Source organism: Heteronotia binoei, chromosome 8, assembly GCF_032191835.1.
Source record: "Heteronotia binoei isolate CCM8104 ecotype False Entrance Well chromosome 8, APGP_CSIRO_Hbin_v1, whole genome shotgun sequence".
Lineage (NCBI taxonomy): Eukaryota > Metazoa > Chordata > Lepidosauria > Squamata > Gekkonidae > Heteronotia > Heteronotia binoei.
In genome coordinates this window covers 71,438,428-71,453,979 of record NC_083230.1, presented here as the reverse complement: position 1 = coordinate 71,453,979, position 15,552 = coordinate 71,438,428, and the positions used below count along the sequence as shown (strand labels likewise).

Sequence of the window (15,552 nt, the reverse complement as noted above, 5' to 3'; positions counted from 1 at the left end):
TCTGGGATACAGACATACTTTAAGGAATTTAGCAGACTTCATACATCTACAGCCCAGAAGAGCTCTGACAGAGTTGCTAAGCCTCTGCTATTCCCTCAACAGCCAAAGCCTTTAAACTAAATAACAGATCACTGGCATCAGCTGCAACTTCCTTCAATCCTACTCTGTAATGAAATACTTTAAATCACAAAACTAAATGGTCGCAAGCCAATACAAAGACATCCCTTTCATTTTGTTACCCTTAGCCTTATCCATCGTCATTCATAGTTCACAGACTGAGCAATAAACCAAAGAGATGTTTTAAGCAAAGACAAATATAAATGGTAAAAACAAAAAAAGAACTAGATGCATACAAATACGATTAATAAATAGATACATGCAAATATGAGTATATGAGAATGATGCTGGTACAGTATCAAATTGAATGAGTCAGTAATGTGAAGCACTGTTTCCAAGACTTGAAAAACTCCATTTTTGTTGAATTCAACATGAGAAAAAAAATCATTTGGGGAACTATTTTCAACCTTGAGACATCACAGCCCAGGAAGGACACTGACCATCTGGAAAGGATTCAGAGTAAAATGGCAAAAGGAAATTCTTTGTTCTGTAGCCTGAACCAGGTTCAAGCGGAGATGGGGAAAATATATGCAGATCACTTCCATATATTTATGAGGTTCGCTGAAAGATGATGGAGAAAAACTGCTCACTCAATCCACTAAGCTTAGGAACACTTTGGTTACAAGTTAAGCGGAAAAACCCGAACAGCAAGAACAGTTCAGCAAAGGAACAAATGAGAGAGATAGTGGGAAATCTTTCTGTGGGAGTTTTAGCAAGAGGAGACTGCCACTTGTAGGAGTCATTTCATAGGGCAGGGATGATCCATTGGGTCCTTTCCCACCCTGATTAAAGGTTTGACCCCACAGAGTCTCCAGACTGTGCCAAGGGCCCAAGAGCAATAAGGAAAGGCAAACATTGAGTAAAAACCACAAAGCAAGCAAGCAGAACAAAAACAAAAAATTCAGACAGATGAGATGAATGAAATAAGGAACTACAGGCAAGGATCAGGAACTAACACTACTCAGACCTTTGGAAGCAGAAAAGCAACGTGATACATCAGCCGAAGCACCAGGCTTTTCTGAGACAAAAGATTCAAGAACAGAAAGATAAATTCCGTAAGTAGCAGCGGATAGAGCTCAGACCATGCAGCAAGTTATCAGAACCAAATGGATTCAAATGAAAGCCCCAGTTTTGAAATAGGACTGGATACAGAGTACAATGCACAAGGGCTGAGATAGATAGAAGAGACACAATGGGCTAAATGCTCCTTTGGTCCATACTCTCTCTCGGCTTGACTTCGCGAAGGAAGATTTAACGAAGATACTAAGCCAGCCCTAATTCAATACATCCAAATCCTGAAATCTTTTAAAATAATTCCAAAAGATATACTTCTACCAGTCTTGAAGCTTTTAGAATAGAAGTTTAGTATGTTTTAAATAGGCAATGAAATAAAAGCAAGATTATAAATACAATATCTTTTTCCATTTATATCTCTTACTTGGTTTTTTCTTTAATTTTCCTGATGGTGCAGCTTTTACGACTGGAGAGTTTTTAATCTTTTTTTCTTCCTGTATTGTTCCTCGCACCACTATGGTGCCTGAACTGTACAAGGAGAATTTTTCAGAATCTATAACTTCATATCTGAAGAATAAAACAATAAATGTAAAAACAGAAAGAGAAAATAAATGCATACTTTTAAAAAATTACCCAGATCAGACTGTAATTATTCTCCAAATACTTTAATACTGATTATGTGATTATGCATCACACTGGGGGTTATAGAATAAAAATCTGTGAAAGAGCTTCAGTTGCAATGAGAGAGAAACACACCTTGTTCAAAGGAAGAATCTACTCTAATCTTTGCATAGACAGCATAATGTCTGACATAGGTAGCCAGCTGAACCAGGTAGCTGCTCTTCAACTTGGGAAGGAAGATCCCTCAGCAAAAAGCACAGCTCTGACAGTGGATTTTTTTACCTTCCATGGGACTGGTTTACAAGTCAATCCATAACACTTTAATTATTTGTAAAATCCAGCTTCTAAACCTCTTAATGCGTAGGTGAAAATTCAATTGGCCAGGGCAGGGGACCTCAAAGACACCAAAGGGAATCTCAGAGCTGGAGTAGCCGCAAAACTTATTAGTGATGATTCTCAACTAGGAGTGCTGACTGAGAAGTAAGCACTGTGGGGTAAAATCACCGCTGCAGCCACAGGTGCAGGCATAGGAGCCTCAAAAGCTGTATTCTCAAGGAGTATGGGACACAGTAGCTAATAGTGTTAGTACCAAGGTTGCCGGCACATTGGTACCAATTGAGGGACATCAGATCCAAGAAGGAAACTGCCTCTAAGGAAACTGATGATGCAAAGAAGCACTCTACCATTGTGGTGGGAACCTCAGGAATAAGAAAGGACAGTTTGACCAATCCCTTCTTTACTGAAACAAAGAGTTCCTAGTGCTTGTAGGAATGCAAAAGGTACCCATCTCTGTCATACTAGTAGGATTGTTGATCCTCCCAATAACAGGAGCAATATCTAGGTGAAACAAAGCAAAAGGAGTACAAATCCTTCTTGTATTCACAGTGCCAGGATTCCATTCAGAGAGAAGGAAAAACAGGTTGCTTACCCGTAACTGATGATCTTCAAGTGGTCATCTGTGCAGTCACACTCAAGGGATAGAGTAACTGTGTTGACTCCGATCAGTACATAGAAAGCTAGAGATTTTCATGCTGAGACCCCAGTGAGCATATGCAGAAGCCCCACCACACATGGTCATAGGATGGACATGGACATCCCACAATTTCCTTCTGACTGCTGGATGATCGTGTACATAGGGAGGACCGACAGCAGTGGTGGAGGATGGGTGGTGTGAATGCACAGGTGACCACTCGAAGATCATAAGTTGCAGGTAAGAAACCTGTTTATCTTATTTATTATTTATTATTTATTTATTAATTTCATTTATATCCCGCCCTCCCCCACCTTGGCAGGCTCAGGGCGGCTAACAGCAATCCATAAAAACACACCATAATAAATAAAACATTAGAATTACATTATAGAACAATAAAACATTAAAACATTAAATTAAAAACCAGTCTAGTAGATACAATTATACTGCGGTATAGATCTTTGGACCGCATTGGCGGATCTTTAATTACCATTTTTCTTAGCAGTCCGAATATGCTGATTTAAAAAGGATGGTCTTGCAGGCCCTGCGGAACTGTTCAAGGCTCCGCAGGGCCCGCACCTCCTCGGGGAGTCGGTTCCATAGGGTAGGGGCCGCGATCGAAAAGGCCCGTATTCTGGTGCTCTGATATTTAACTTCCTTCGGCCCAGGGATAGTCATTAAGTTTTTCCCCGTTGACCTCAGTGCTCTCTGGGGTTCATATGGGGAAAGACGGTCCCTCAGGTAGGCAGGTCCTCGGCCATATAAGGCTTTAAAGGTAACGACCAACACTTTGTACTGGACCCGGTATATAATCGGCAGCCAGTGCAGTTCACGTAGTCCCGGCCATATATGCTCCCGTTTCGGGAGTCCCAACAACAGCCTGGCCGCCGCGTTCTGCACTAGCTGCAATTTCCGGGTCCGGCACAGAGGTAGCCCCAAGTAGAGGGCGTTACAGTAGTCTAGTCTTGAGGTGACCGTTGCGTGGATCACTGTTGCGAGGTCCCGGCGCTCAAGGAAAGGGGCCAACTGCCTTGCCCGCCTCAGATGGAAGAATGCTGACTTGGCAGTGGCTGCTATCTGGGCCTCCATCGATAATGAAGGCTCCAGTAAAACACCCAGACTCTTTACCTGGCGCGCTGCTTTCAATGGCGCACCATCGAAGGCCGGGAGAGCTATTTCCCTTCCCAGAGCGCCGCGACCCACGCATAGGACCTCTGTCTTCGCTGGGTTCAACTTCAGCCCACTCAGCCTGAGCCATGTCGCTACAGCCTGTAATGCCCGGTCGAGATTCCCTGGAGCGGGGCCGGGCCAGCCATCCATTAGTAGATAGAGCTGGGTGTCATCTGCATATTGATGACAACCCAGCCCAAACCGCCGGGCAATCTGGGCAAGGGGGCGCATATAGATGTTAAACAGCATCGGGGAGAGAACTGCTCCCTGGGGCACCCCACAATCCAGTGTGCGCCTCCGGGACCGCTCGCTCCCGATAGCCACCCTCTGTCCCCGACCTAGGAGAAAGGAGGAAAGCCATTGCAAGGCCAACCCCTCGACCCCAATGTCGGCGAGGCGGCGCGTCAGTAGCCGATGGTCGACTGTATCAAATGCAGCCGACAGATCTAACAGCATCAGTACCGCAACGCCGCCCCGATCCAGTTGCCGTTGGAGGTCATCTACTAAGGCGACCAGCACCGTCTCCGTCCCATGGCCCGGCCGGAAACCAGACTGACATGGGTCTAAGACAGAAGCGTCATCCAGAAACCCCTGTAGCTGCAACGCCACGGCCCTCTCAATAATTTTACCTAAGAACGGTAAATTGGACACCGGCCGGTAGTTCGCCAATTCGGCCGGGTCTGCTGTAGCTTTTTTCAGGAGAGGGCGGACCAAAGCCTCTTTCAGAGGTGTTGGAAAATGCCCCTCTAAAAGGGATCTATTTATGATGTCCCGTAAAGGGCATCTAAGCTCCCCTTGGCAAGATTTAATCAGCCAGGAGGGGCAAGGGTCCAGATCACATGTTGTCGGGCGAGCAGCAGAGAGGATTCTGTCGACTTCCTCCAGGCTGAGTGGGTCGAAGTGGTCCAGCACTAAACCTGAAGACAGGCACGGAGCCTCAATTTCACTCACTGTATCTAATGTGGTAGGCAGGTCTTGGCGGAGCAGCGAGATTTTATCTGCAAAGTATTTCGCAAATGCCTCACAGCCTATTCCTAATTCTCTAACATTTGGTTTGCCTTGTGGCAACGTTGTAAGATCCCCAATTATTCTAAATAATTGTGCTGGGCGCGAGTTTGCAGATGCAATCTTGGTTGCAAAGTAATCTTTCTTTGCAGCCTTGACTGCCACCTCATAAGACTTCATAAACGTTCTATAGGATGTTCTCGTTGCTTCGTCCCGAGTATGCCTCCACTGCCTCTCTAGTCGTCTGAGCCCTTGTTTCAGCTGGCGTAACTCCAAGGTATACCATGGAGCCAGCTTCGTGCGAGGGCGCAGAGGGCGCCGGGGTGCAATTTCGTCGATAGCCCTGGACAGCTGGCCCTGCCAGATTTCCACCAGGTCATCGAGGGAATTGCCAGTGGGCCAGGGATCCCTTAGGGCCGTTTGGAACCGTTCCGGGTCCATCAAGCCCCGAGGGCGAGCCAAAATAGGCTCTCCGCCCATAAAGGTTTGGGGCGGCATCCCCACACGGGCCTTAAGGGCTAGGTGATCCGACCATGGTACCGCTTCTCCGGCGATATCGTTCACCAAAATCCCGGCTGCAAAGATCAGGTCTAATGTATGCCCGGCCTGATGCGTGGGAGTCGTGACAAATTGAGAGAGTCCCAGTGTCGCCATGGACGACACTAGGTCCATCGCCTGAGTGGAGGCCGTGTCGTCGGCATGGACGTTGAAGTCACCCAGGACCATAAGCCTCGGGTACTCCAACGCCCAGCCCGCCACTGCCTCCAATAGTGATGGTAAGGCGTTAGCTGGTGCGTTGGGCGGACGGTACACCAGCCAAACCGCCAACCCCTCTCCAACATCCCATGCCAGACCGGTGCATTCAATCCCATCAATCTTTGGATCCGGGAGAGCCCGAAAGGAGTAATCCTCCCGTATGAGTAGTGCTACCCCTCCCCCCCGCCCGCTCATCCGTGATTGGTGAAAGACCGAGTATCCCGGGGGGGACATCTGGGAGAGGGCTACTGTCTCCCCGTCCCTCACCCAGGTCTCGGTCACGCAAGCCAGGTCCATGTTCTGCCGTAGCAGAAACTCCCTAAGGGTTGCGGTCTTATTATTTATGGACCTGGCATTACATAACACCAATGACAGAGGCGAGCATTTCCTCTTGGTCCCACTACCTGCTACCATTGGGATGGGAAGTAGACTGGAAGGTGGCCGAGCACCATTTCGTCTCTGTCTCCTTCCCTTATATTTTTGTCTATTCCCACCGTCATATCTTCCCCTCCCCAGGAGCACTGGAATCCCCTGGCCAAACATCTGCACCAAACCAAAATGAACCCAAGATAAACCCACCGGTGTCACTCCCCCGATTTGTTTGCACCTGCCGTTTCAATTTACCCTCCTCACCACAACCCCTCCGGTTCCCGGCTAATAGACCCACTACTTATGTCTTAAATTAATTAATTTAGTTAGCCCTCCCAATCCATCTTACAACCAATTAGTTTAAATTCATATAAATTCATTAATTCCTAAACTTATTAATAAATAATCCCTCCCACCCCCCATCCTAATTAATAAGTTAAGGAAAAAAAATTTTTTTTTTTATATATATATATATCTAAATATTAAGTCAATCGCTAATTGATTGGTAAAATAATCAATAATTAATTAACAATAATAAAATTGGTTCTATTAGTGAGATAGCCGTCGTTCATCCGTGGGGTGTGAGTCCAGATAGTCTGTTGGGTAGGATGACAAATTGCACACTGCCCATAGATGTTCTTCATTAATAACATTTACAGTTTCAGTCCCAGTGGTGGTCTTGGTGATGTTAAAGTGCAGGTGCTGGTAATGGCAAGATGTTAAGTTAGTCCCAATGATGTTAAAGTGCAGATGCAGATGGTCCCAACTTCGGGTTTGATTCAGCCGCTCGGGCATCTGAGCCTGGTGATCTGAAGAGAGGGGTGGGGGGGCAAAGTCCGTCTTGCGATCTCTTGATTAGTCCGGCCAGGGAGCACAGCTTCTATCTGTGTCGCCTCTGATCTTTTTTGACTCAGCACGCAACTTGGGCTCCCCTGAGCCCCGTATAGGGCTTCTCTAATTGGGGATACCCAGGCTATTGAGCCAAGTGTGTTATTTGGCGCTTGCAGACAGAAGGATGGATGGATGGGTGGTTGGGCGTAGGATGACAAAAAAGGAGGGGGGAGCAGGAGGCGGTGCCTAAAGGTGCCCGCCAAACCTTCGTCCTGGGGTTCACTCGCCGCTCGTTTCTCCTCGGCCCCTCTACTCCCCAGGGGCTTGTCACTACTCCCAGCCCTTCCAACTGACGCCCGCAACTCATCCACGGCGCCCTCGGCGCCCTCAGCTGGCTCCCGCTCCGCGCCTGTTCATTCACGGCGCCCTCGACCAGCTCCCACCCCGGACTCACCGGCCGTCTTCTCGGGCTGCGTTTCACGACCATGGTCTTCTGTGCTTCACCATGGTCTCTGTGCTTCACACCCTTAGGCCTATCTGGAGGCAGGTGCTAGAGGTCAGCCATATGTAGCAGCTTGCAAGACTAGACATCCCATCTTCAGTCTCTGGTGCAGATGCACGCTCATGACATAATGCTTCATAAAGGTAGGTGATGAGGCCCATGTACCCACTTTGCAAATGTCAGTCAAAGAAGCAACCCTGAGAAATGCAGTAGACGTGGCAGGAGCTTGGGTGGAGTGGCTGTGGATTGGTCCAGGTAAAGATCTTTTAGCCAAGAAATAACAGAGCTTGTTTCAGTCAGCCATTTAGTCTCTGAGTGCAAATCTTAGTATTCAGTTTGGGGGGGGGGGGGCATAAGAAATAAAGAAATTAGGGACCTTCCAGTACGTCTTTGTTCTTTTCGGAGAGAAGGACCCTTTTTACGTTCAAAGAGTGCAGATGTTTCTCCTCATCTGACTCAGGTGATGGGGGGGGGGGGAATCAGATAAGGAAATATTTGAATAAAGGTGAAATTCAGTGACTACCTTTAGAAGAAAAGTTATGTCTGGAACCAGCAAGACATCATCTTCATCGAAGCACAGATAAGGAGAGTTGCATCTAAGAGCCATGAGCTCTCTGACCCATCAAGCAGATGTAACAGTGACCAGAAATGCAGTCTTCCATGAAAGCAGGTGAAGCGGACAGATGGCAATAGGTTCAAAGGGATGCCCCATAAACGTATCCAACACTAGGGGGAGGTCCCATGGTGGGTAAGGTGTCTCATTGGAAGATGGATACACACTAAGCCTTTCAGGAAGCATTTAGTGTCAGGATGAGTAAAGACAGAGTTACCATAAATAGTCTTGTAGTGAGTAGAAATGCTGCAAGATAAACCCTGATAGAGGAGTGGTTTAGGCCAGAGTCCACTAGTGATAATAAAAACATCAAACACAACAGCTAAAGATGTCTGGCAAGGAAGAACTGACAAGGAGTTAGCAATTAACAAACTTGGACCATTTATAATTGCAAGATTTGTGGGTGGACAGCTTTCTGCTATTTAATAAGATATGTTGCAATCTGGTAGAAAAGGTGGAAATTTGATCTTCCAAGCCATCAGTTTCAGATTGTGATGCAGTAGCTGACCCTTGTGGGCTAACAAAAGGTCTGGTCTCAGCGGGGAAGTGATGAAATGACCCATGGGCCAACTGTAGGAGAAGCAGAAAACAGTTCTGGTGAGACCACAATGGTCTCACCAGAATGCAGTTGGGGCACTCTCTCAGTATCTTGTTCAGGGTCTTGGTGACTAGGGGCAAGGAAGAAAACATGAAAACTGGTCCATCTCCCAAGAAAGAAGGGTCTACATCCCCTCTGCAACTTCTGAGGAAGGAGGCAGGGCTTCCATTAGAAATGGGGAGGAGCATTTGTCTCTTCTTGATTTGAGAAGAACCCAGTCCTTCTTCCTCATGAGTTGACGAAGTTGGCAATTTGCCAGGACTTTTGAAAAACTGGAATGAGATCATCAGCTTGTCTTTTCCTGAGGGCTAGGCCACTACACCAAACAGCCTCACCCCTCAGGGCGGACTTCTGAGGAAGGAGGCGGGGCTTCCACTAGAAATGGGGAGGAGCACCTGTCACTTCTTGATTTGAGAAGAACCCAGTCCCTCTTCCTCCGCAACAGAACAGTCAACAATACTGCATCGGAACGTGGAATGTAAGATCTATGAATCAAGGTAAGCTAGATGTGGTCAAACAAGAGATGGCAAGACTGAACATCGACATCTTGGGAATTAGTGAGCTAAAATGGACGGAAATGAGTGAATTTAACTCAGAGGATCACTACGTCTATTATTGTGGTCAAGAGTCCCGTAGAAGAAATGGTGTGGCCTTTATAGTTAACAAGAGAGTGAGGAAGGCAGTAATGGGATATAATCTCAAAAATGACAGAATGATCTCGGTCCACATCCAAGGCAAGCCATTCAATATCACAGTAATCCAAGTCTATGCTCCAACCAGTGATGCAGAAGAGGCTGAAGTGGACAGTTCTATGAAGATCTACAACACCTTCTAGAATTAACACCAAAAAAAGATGTCCTCCTCATCATAGGGGATTGGAATGCCAAAGTAGGAAGTCAAAAGGTAACCATGTTACTGAGAGGCACTGGCTGATATAAATGAAGTACACCAGTGCAAATAAAGAGAGAGGGTCTCCTATTTCTGGTAAACAAAATAGAGTCTGACCAAATACAGGCCAAGACAACACTCCATCTAAACAGGTGGAGTGGACCCAGTAGAAAGCTTGTTTTTGTTTGGCGCCTGGAGTCTGTGTCTCAGCCCAGTCTCACCCATTCCACCTCCAGGGTCTCCGACCAAACGGGATGCATAATGACATGGGAACTGCAGGTATTACTCACACTCTAATCTTCTGCTAATTGCCAATTGTCTCTTCCTCCAGTCTATCACCTCTACCTTGTTAAATTCAATCAAATGCATCACTTGATTGATCCTACCCTTAAAGTCTGATTCCTTTTCCAAGTGTCAGAAAAAACCCAGTAACAAATTATACAGTCCCTCCAAGCTTATCAACCCAGCAAAATGTGCAAAGTTTCCCAGCATAGCAATTCAAGATAGCCATCCATAAAACATCAAAGCCCCTTTGGTAACTACCGACTACCATCTGTCAAACCCCTTTATAGTGTGGGTCAAAACCCACCTCGGTGTGCATTCTGTAGAGCACCATCTGCAGTCTGTACCACCCGTTACTCCTGTAATTGGGCCTATAGGGCGCGTTACGCTGGTTGTTTGCGTTCCTCTCTGTGTATTGTTCCTTTTGAACGGACGTCTCCTCTTCTGGATCAGGTGAATATTACCCACTTCAACAACCCTTGAACTCCTCTATCGATAACCTCTATTTTCTTAGTCTCCTGATTGCTTGTACAAAGATCTGTGTATGCGTGTATAAAATCATTTTGCTACATATTTAAGTAAACACTATAAACTATAATTGCTTGGACTATTCTTGGCTGAAAACCCGAACTCTGTATTATTGAAAGCAAAGATCTTCGCTCTAATTCGCTCTACCAAGTCTCTTAGCTAATTTCCCCATCAAAATAAGAGACTTAAAGCCATTGCCTGTAACGAATTGGTGTTCGAACGGCGGGCATTTCCAGAACGTCTGAATTACATGAGTGCACATGTGTCTTTCAGCGCTCAGAACGTAGAGGGAAGGTTTTCAGTGGAATAGCTCCAGAATTTGGCCGTAAAGACTGATATTAAAACAGTGTGAATGTGTATAAGTGAGTTGCTCTAGTCGAGCAGATCTTTTGTGGGTTGGCTTCCCCTCTCACCTCTTGCAAGGATCTTTAGCAAGACGCCCCGACTATTCCACAAGGATTGCGGTTTGCCCCAACCCGTGAGTATAGTTCAAACGCAAGGGGCTAAAGATCCCCAAGTCCCTAGCCGCCCCCAAAGCCTTCTAAACGCAGCTATTTTTGTGGAAGGAAACAGGCTAGGATCTCTGGTTAGGAAAACCTGCACCAACACACATAGGCATATATAAAAGACTGTAAAAGAAGCACTATAGCCCCCTTCCCCTGCCACAGTTTTGAAAGGAAAGAGAAAAAGAAAATTTGGCAAGTATAGCATTAAGTCCTCCTAGGGTCATAAGAACATAAGAGAAGCCATGTTAGATCAGGCCAATGGCCCATCCAGTCCAACATTCTGTGTCACACAGCGGCCAAATATATATGTATGTATGTATACACACACACACACACACACACACTGTGGCTAATAGCCACTGATGGACCTCTGCTCCATATTTTTATCTAACCTCCTCTTGAAGGTGGCTATGCTTGTGGCCGCCACCACCTCCTGTGGCAGTGAATTCCACATGTTAATCACCCTTTGGGTGAAGAAGTACTTCCTTTTATCCGTTTTAACCTGCCTGCTCAGCGATTTCATCGAATGCCCACGAGTTCTTGTATTGTAAGAAAGGGAGAAAAGTATTTCTTTCTCTACTTTCTCCATCCCATGCATTATCTTGTAAACCTCTATCATGTCACCCCGCAGTCGACGTTTCTCCAAGCTAAAGAGCCCTAAGCATTTCAACCTTTCTTCATAAGGAAAGTGTTCCAGCCCTTTAATCATTATAGTTGCCCTTCTCTGGACTTTCTCCAATGCTATAATATCCTTTTTTGAGGTGCGGCGACCAGAACTGCACACAGTACTCCAAATGAGACCGCACCATCGATTTATACAGGGGTATTATGATACTGGCTGATTTGTTTTCAATTCCCTTCCTAATAATTCCCAGCATGGCGTTGGCCTTTTTTATTGCAAACGCACACTGTCTTGACATTTTCAATGAATTATCTACCACGACCCCAAGATCTTTCTCATGGTCAGTCTCTGCCAGTTCACACCCCATCAACTTGTATTTGTAGCTGGGATTCTTGGCCCCAATGTGCATTACTTTGCACTTGGCCACATTGAACCGCATCTGCCACGTTGACGCCCACTCACCCAGCCTCAACAGATCCCTTTGGAGTTCCTCGCAATCCTCTCTGGTTCTCACCACCCTGAACAATTTTCTGTCATCCACAAACTTGGCCACTTCACTGCTCACTCTCAACTCTAAATCATTTATGAACAAGTTAAAGAGCATGGGACCCAGTACTGAGCCCTGCGGCACCCCACTGCTTACCGTCCTCCACTGCGAAGACTGCCCATTTATACTCACTCTCTGCTTCCTATTACTCAGCCAGTTTTTGATCCACAAGAGGACCTGTCCTTTTACTCCATGACTCTCAAGCTTTCTAAGGAGCCTTTGATGAGGAACTTTATCAAAAGCTTTCTGGAAGTCAAGGTAAACAACATCTATTGGGTCTCCTTTGTCCACATGTTTGTTCACCCCCTCAAAGAAATGTAGCAGGTTAGTGAGGCATGATCTTCCCCTACAGAACCCATGCTGAGTCTTCCTCAATAACCCATGTTCATCAATGTGCCTACTCATTCTGTCTTTGATAATAGTTTCTACCAACTTCCCCGGTATTGAAGTCAGACTGACTGGCCTGTAATTTCCTGGATCTCCTCTGGAACCCTTTTTAAAGATGGGGGTGACATTTGCTACCTTCCAGTCCTCAGGAACGGAGGCAGATTTCAATGAAAGATTACAGATTTTTGTTAGAAGATCCACAAGTTCAACTTTGAGTTCTTTCAGAACTCTCGGATGTATGCCATCGGGACCCGGTGACTTATTAGTTTTTAATTTATCTATTAGTTGTAGGACCTCCTCTTTTGTCACCTCAATCTGACTCAGGTCTTTCAACACCCCTTCCAAAATTAGTGGTTCAGGGGTGGGCAAAAAGTTCTCATCTTCCACAGTGAAGACGGAGGCAAAAAATGCATTCAGCTTCTCAGCCATTTCCCTATCCTACTTCAGTAATCCTTTTACCCCACGGTCATCCAAGGGCCCCACTGCCTCCCTGGCTGGTTTCCTACTTCTAATATATTTGAAGAAATTTTTATTGTTGGTCTTTATGTTTTTTGCAATATGCTCCTCATAGTCCCTCTTTGCCTGCCTGATCACAGTCTTGCATTTGATTTGCCACAGCCTGTGTTCCCTTTCATTAATCTCACTTGGATTGGTTTTCCACCGTTTAAAGGAGTCTTTCTTACCTTTTACAGCTTCCATTACTTTGTTTATTAACCATGCAGGCCTTTTCTTATACCTGTTTGTGCCTTTCCTGTGGGTAGCTCCCACAGAGGCAAGAGGCCAGAGTGAGCCCTCTTTTTAGTGCAGCTAGGGTTAGATATTTTCCCCTGGACTGTGGAGACTGGTATCCTTCCCAGTCGAAAAAGCTTCCAAGCTCTCTGAGTAGTGTTTAGAAATTGCATAGCACACACCTGAGTTGGCGCGCAAGTCGGAACGGTGTGATTTTACCTTGATTTAAGGTTAGGTTGTTGCTAGACTGCTCTCCGGGATTCTTCCTTCCCCTCTCTTCCCAGCACGCACCTGAGCTGACGCGCAAGTCAGAAAGGTGTAGTTTTAAGATTGAGAGTTGTTTCCAGACCCCCCTCTCACTCCCCTCCTTAGTGCTGACATGAGGTTGGAAAAAGGTGGATCCTCCTTTAGAAGTAAGAAGGAAAGTATTGTCTAGAGCAAAATTGGAAGCTTTGTGAAACCCCTGCTGAAAGCATGTAGAGTGGAAAAACCGTGGGAAGTTTTGTTTGAACTGTCTCCCTCGCACTGGAGCTGGCACGGGACCGGAAAAGAGCGGAGATTGAGACTTTGTAGAGTACGTTTGGACCAAAAGGTATAAGGATAGAGCTGTAGACCTTGGGCTTTGAGAGTGAATTGGGTAGAGTTGATTGGAATATAATAATCGTGATTGAAGTGTGGAGAGATGATTCAGAAACCAGAGCTAGATAAATTTGGAAAGTGGATGGCAAAGCAAGGAAAGAATGCTTGCGAGGCCAGGTCCTTCGAGAGTCCTGACCCCCTTCAGACTTTTAGGGAAGCTTTCCAGAGGTCTTGTGAGAAAGTGAAAATCGAACAGGCAAATAGGAGTTGGCCACCTGGGGAATGTTTATTGCACTCCACGACGCCACCTCCTTTATCGCAGGCGTGCTTGCACGAAATGAGGAATTAAGTTCCAGACTTACCAAGATAGAGAAGGAGATAACTGCGCTAAAGGAGGAAAAAGATAAGGAGATGACTGTGCAAGAGGAGGAAAGAGATAGAGAGATTATCATAAAGGAGGAGAAACACATGGCTGAAATAGATAGGAGAGACAAGGAATTAACTATAAGGAATTTAGAGATAGAGTCGCTAAGGTCCAGTTGTAACGCTCAACTTGAGGTCGCACAACGCCAGATACAGGATTTGAAAGTGGAGCTAGGGGCACGGCTAGACGCTACCCATAGGGATCTAGAAGCAGATTTTGACGATCAAAGGGCAGCCCTAATACAGGAGCTGGAGCAACTCAGAGATGCCAAAATAAACAACCAGATGGAGCGGAGAGTCCTTAACTCGACCCTCCTGGCCTACAAACAGAAGTATGAAGAGCTGTTTATGCGGCATAGCAAGGCTAAGGAACTCATAGAAGAGTTACAGAGGGAATTGGAGGATGCAAAGAGACTGGCAAAGCACATAGCTCAGAAATAGATCAATGTCTATGGCGAGATCAATCACGATAACTGCAAAGCTGAGAAGAAGGAACTGGAGGGAAAACTCAAAAGGCAAGTGGCCTTCATTGCAGTTATCAAACCTAAACATATGTCATCTAAGGGTATAATGGAACTAATGTCAGAAGACGTGATCCCCCAAGACAATCTCCCCTTTCAATCCCAATTGGAAATCCAGGAGTTATGAGGCCCCCCAGTCTGCCCCCGTGGAAGGCAGAGAGGAAGCAGGGGTGCCCTTAAGATCAATTCACACTAAGATAGTGAACACACAAGTGGGACAGGGAAGAGTCACCACTCAGGAAATCACTGAATATGCCCCTTGGAAACCACAAGAAGCTAAGGCTATAGCCAACTCCGTGGGCGCCTTTAATAAAACGGTGTAGACTGGATGACAAAAGTAGCTATGGCTTACTCTATGGCGACAGGGGCAGACCTGATGCCACTAGTGCGCATCTGCATAAACGGGGCTGACGCTACTACTTTTGATGCAGGGGTCAATGCCTGTAATTTAACTACAAGAGACCAAGTAGGATAGATGCAGGCTGTCATTCCCCTAATGTGGCCTGGAATGGATGCCACAGCAATGTATTTTGAAGACAAGCAATGCCCTGGGAGAGTCCAGAGAGCTACCTAGGCAGGAAGAAAATGCTAGTTATTCTAGCCGATAGAATTCCGGCTGTAAAAGGCGTGTATCATTTTGATCAGCCAGATTTTAAGGCAGCAATATATAGGGGACTGGATCAGGAAACCAGAGCAGCTATGGGGAATATCCAACACAACTTAAATGACGTGGCTGGACCTTAACGAGAAAATCCAATATGTGTCAGACTTAATGAGGGAACGTGCACCCAAAACCGGCTGCAAACCCACCTGCAGAATACAAGAGACTAAGCAGGCTGACCTTATACAGGCTATAACATATGCCAACAACAGGCCACACTCTAAGCCAAGGCATGAAAGAAATAAGAGTTCATCCAGCCTGAGCAGGGTGGAACAAGGACCAGAGAGAAAACAGAGGCTATCAGGACTTTAGA

At 46.1% G+C, this 15,552-nt stretch overlaps 1 protein-coding gene across 1 annotated transcript in view; it reads right to left on the bottom strand.

The window, feature by feature from the left end:
• CFAP54 (cilia and flagella associated protein 54) overlaps positions 1 to 15,552 on the bottom strand; it is a 330,085-nt gene that overhangs the window by 156,385 nt on the left and 158,148 nt on the right. The window contains exon 35 of the mRNA XM_060244423.1: positions 1,556 to 1,698. Coding sequence (XP_060100406.1) covers positions 1,556 to 1,698 — 143 coding nt within the window. The remainder of the gene's footprint in view (positions 1 to 1,555; positions 1,699 to 15,552) is intronic.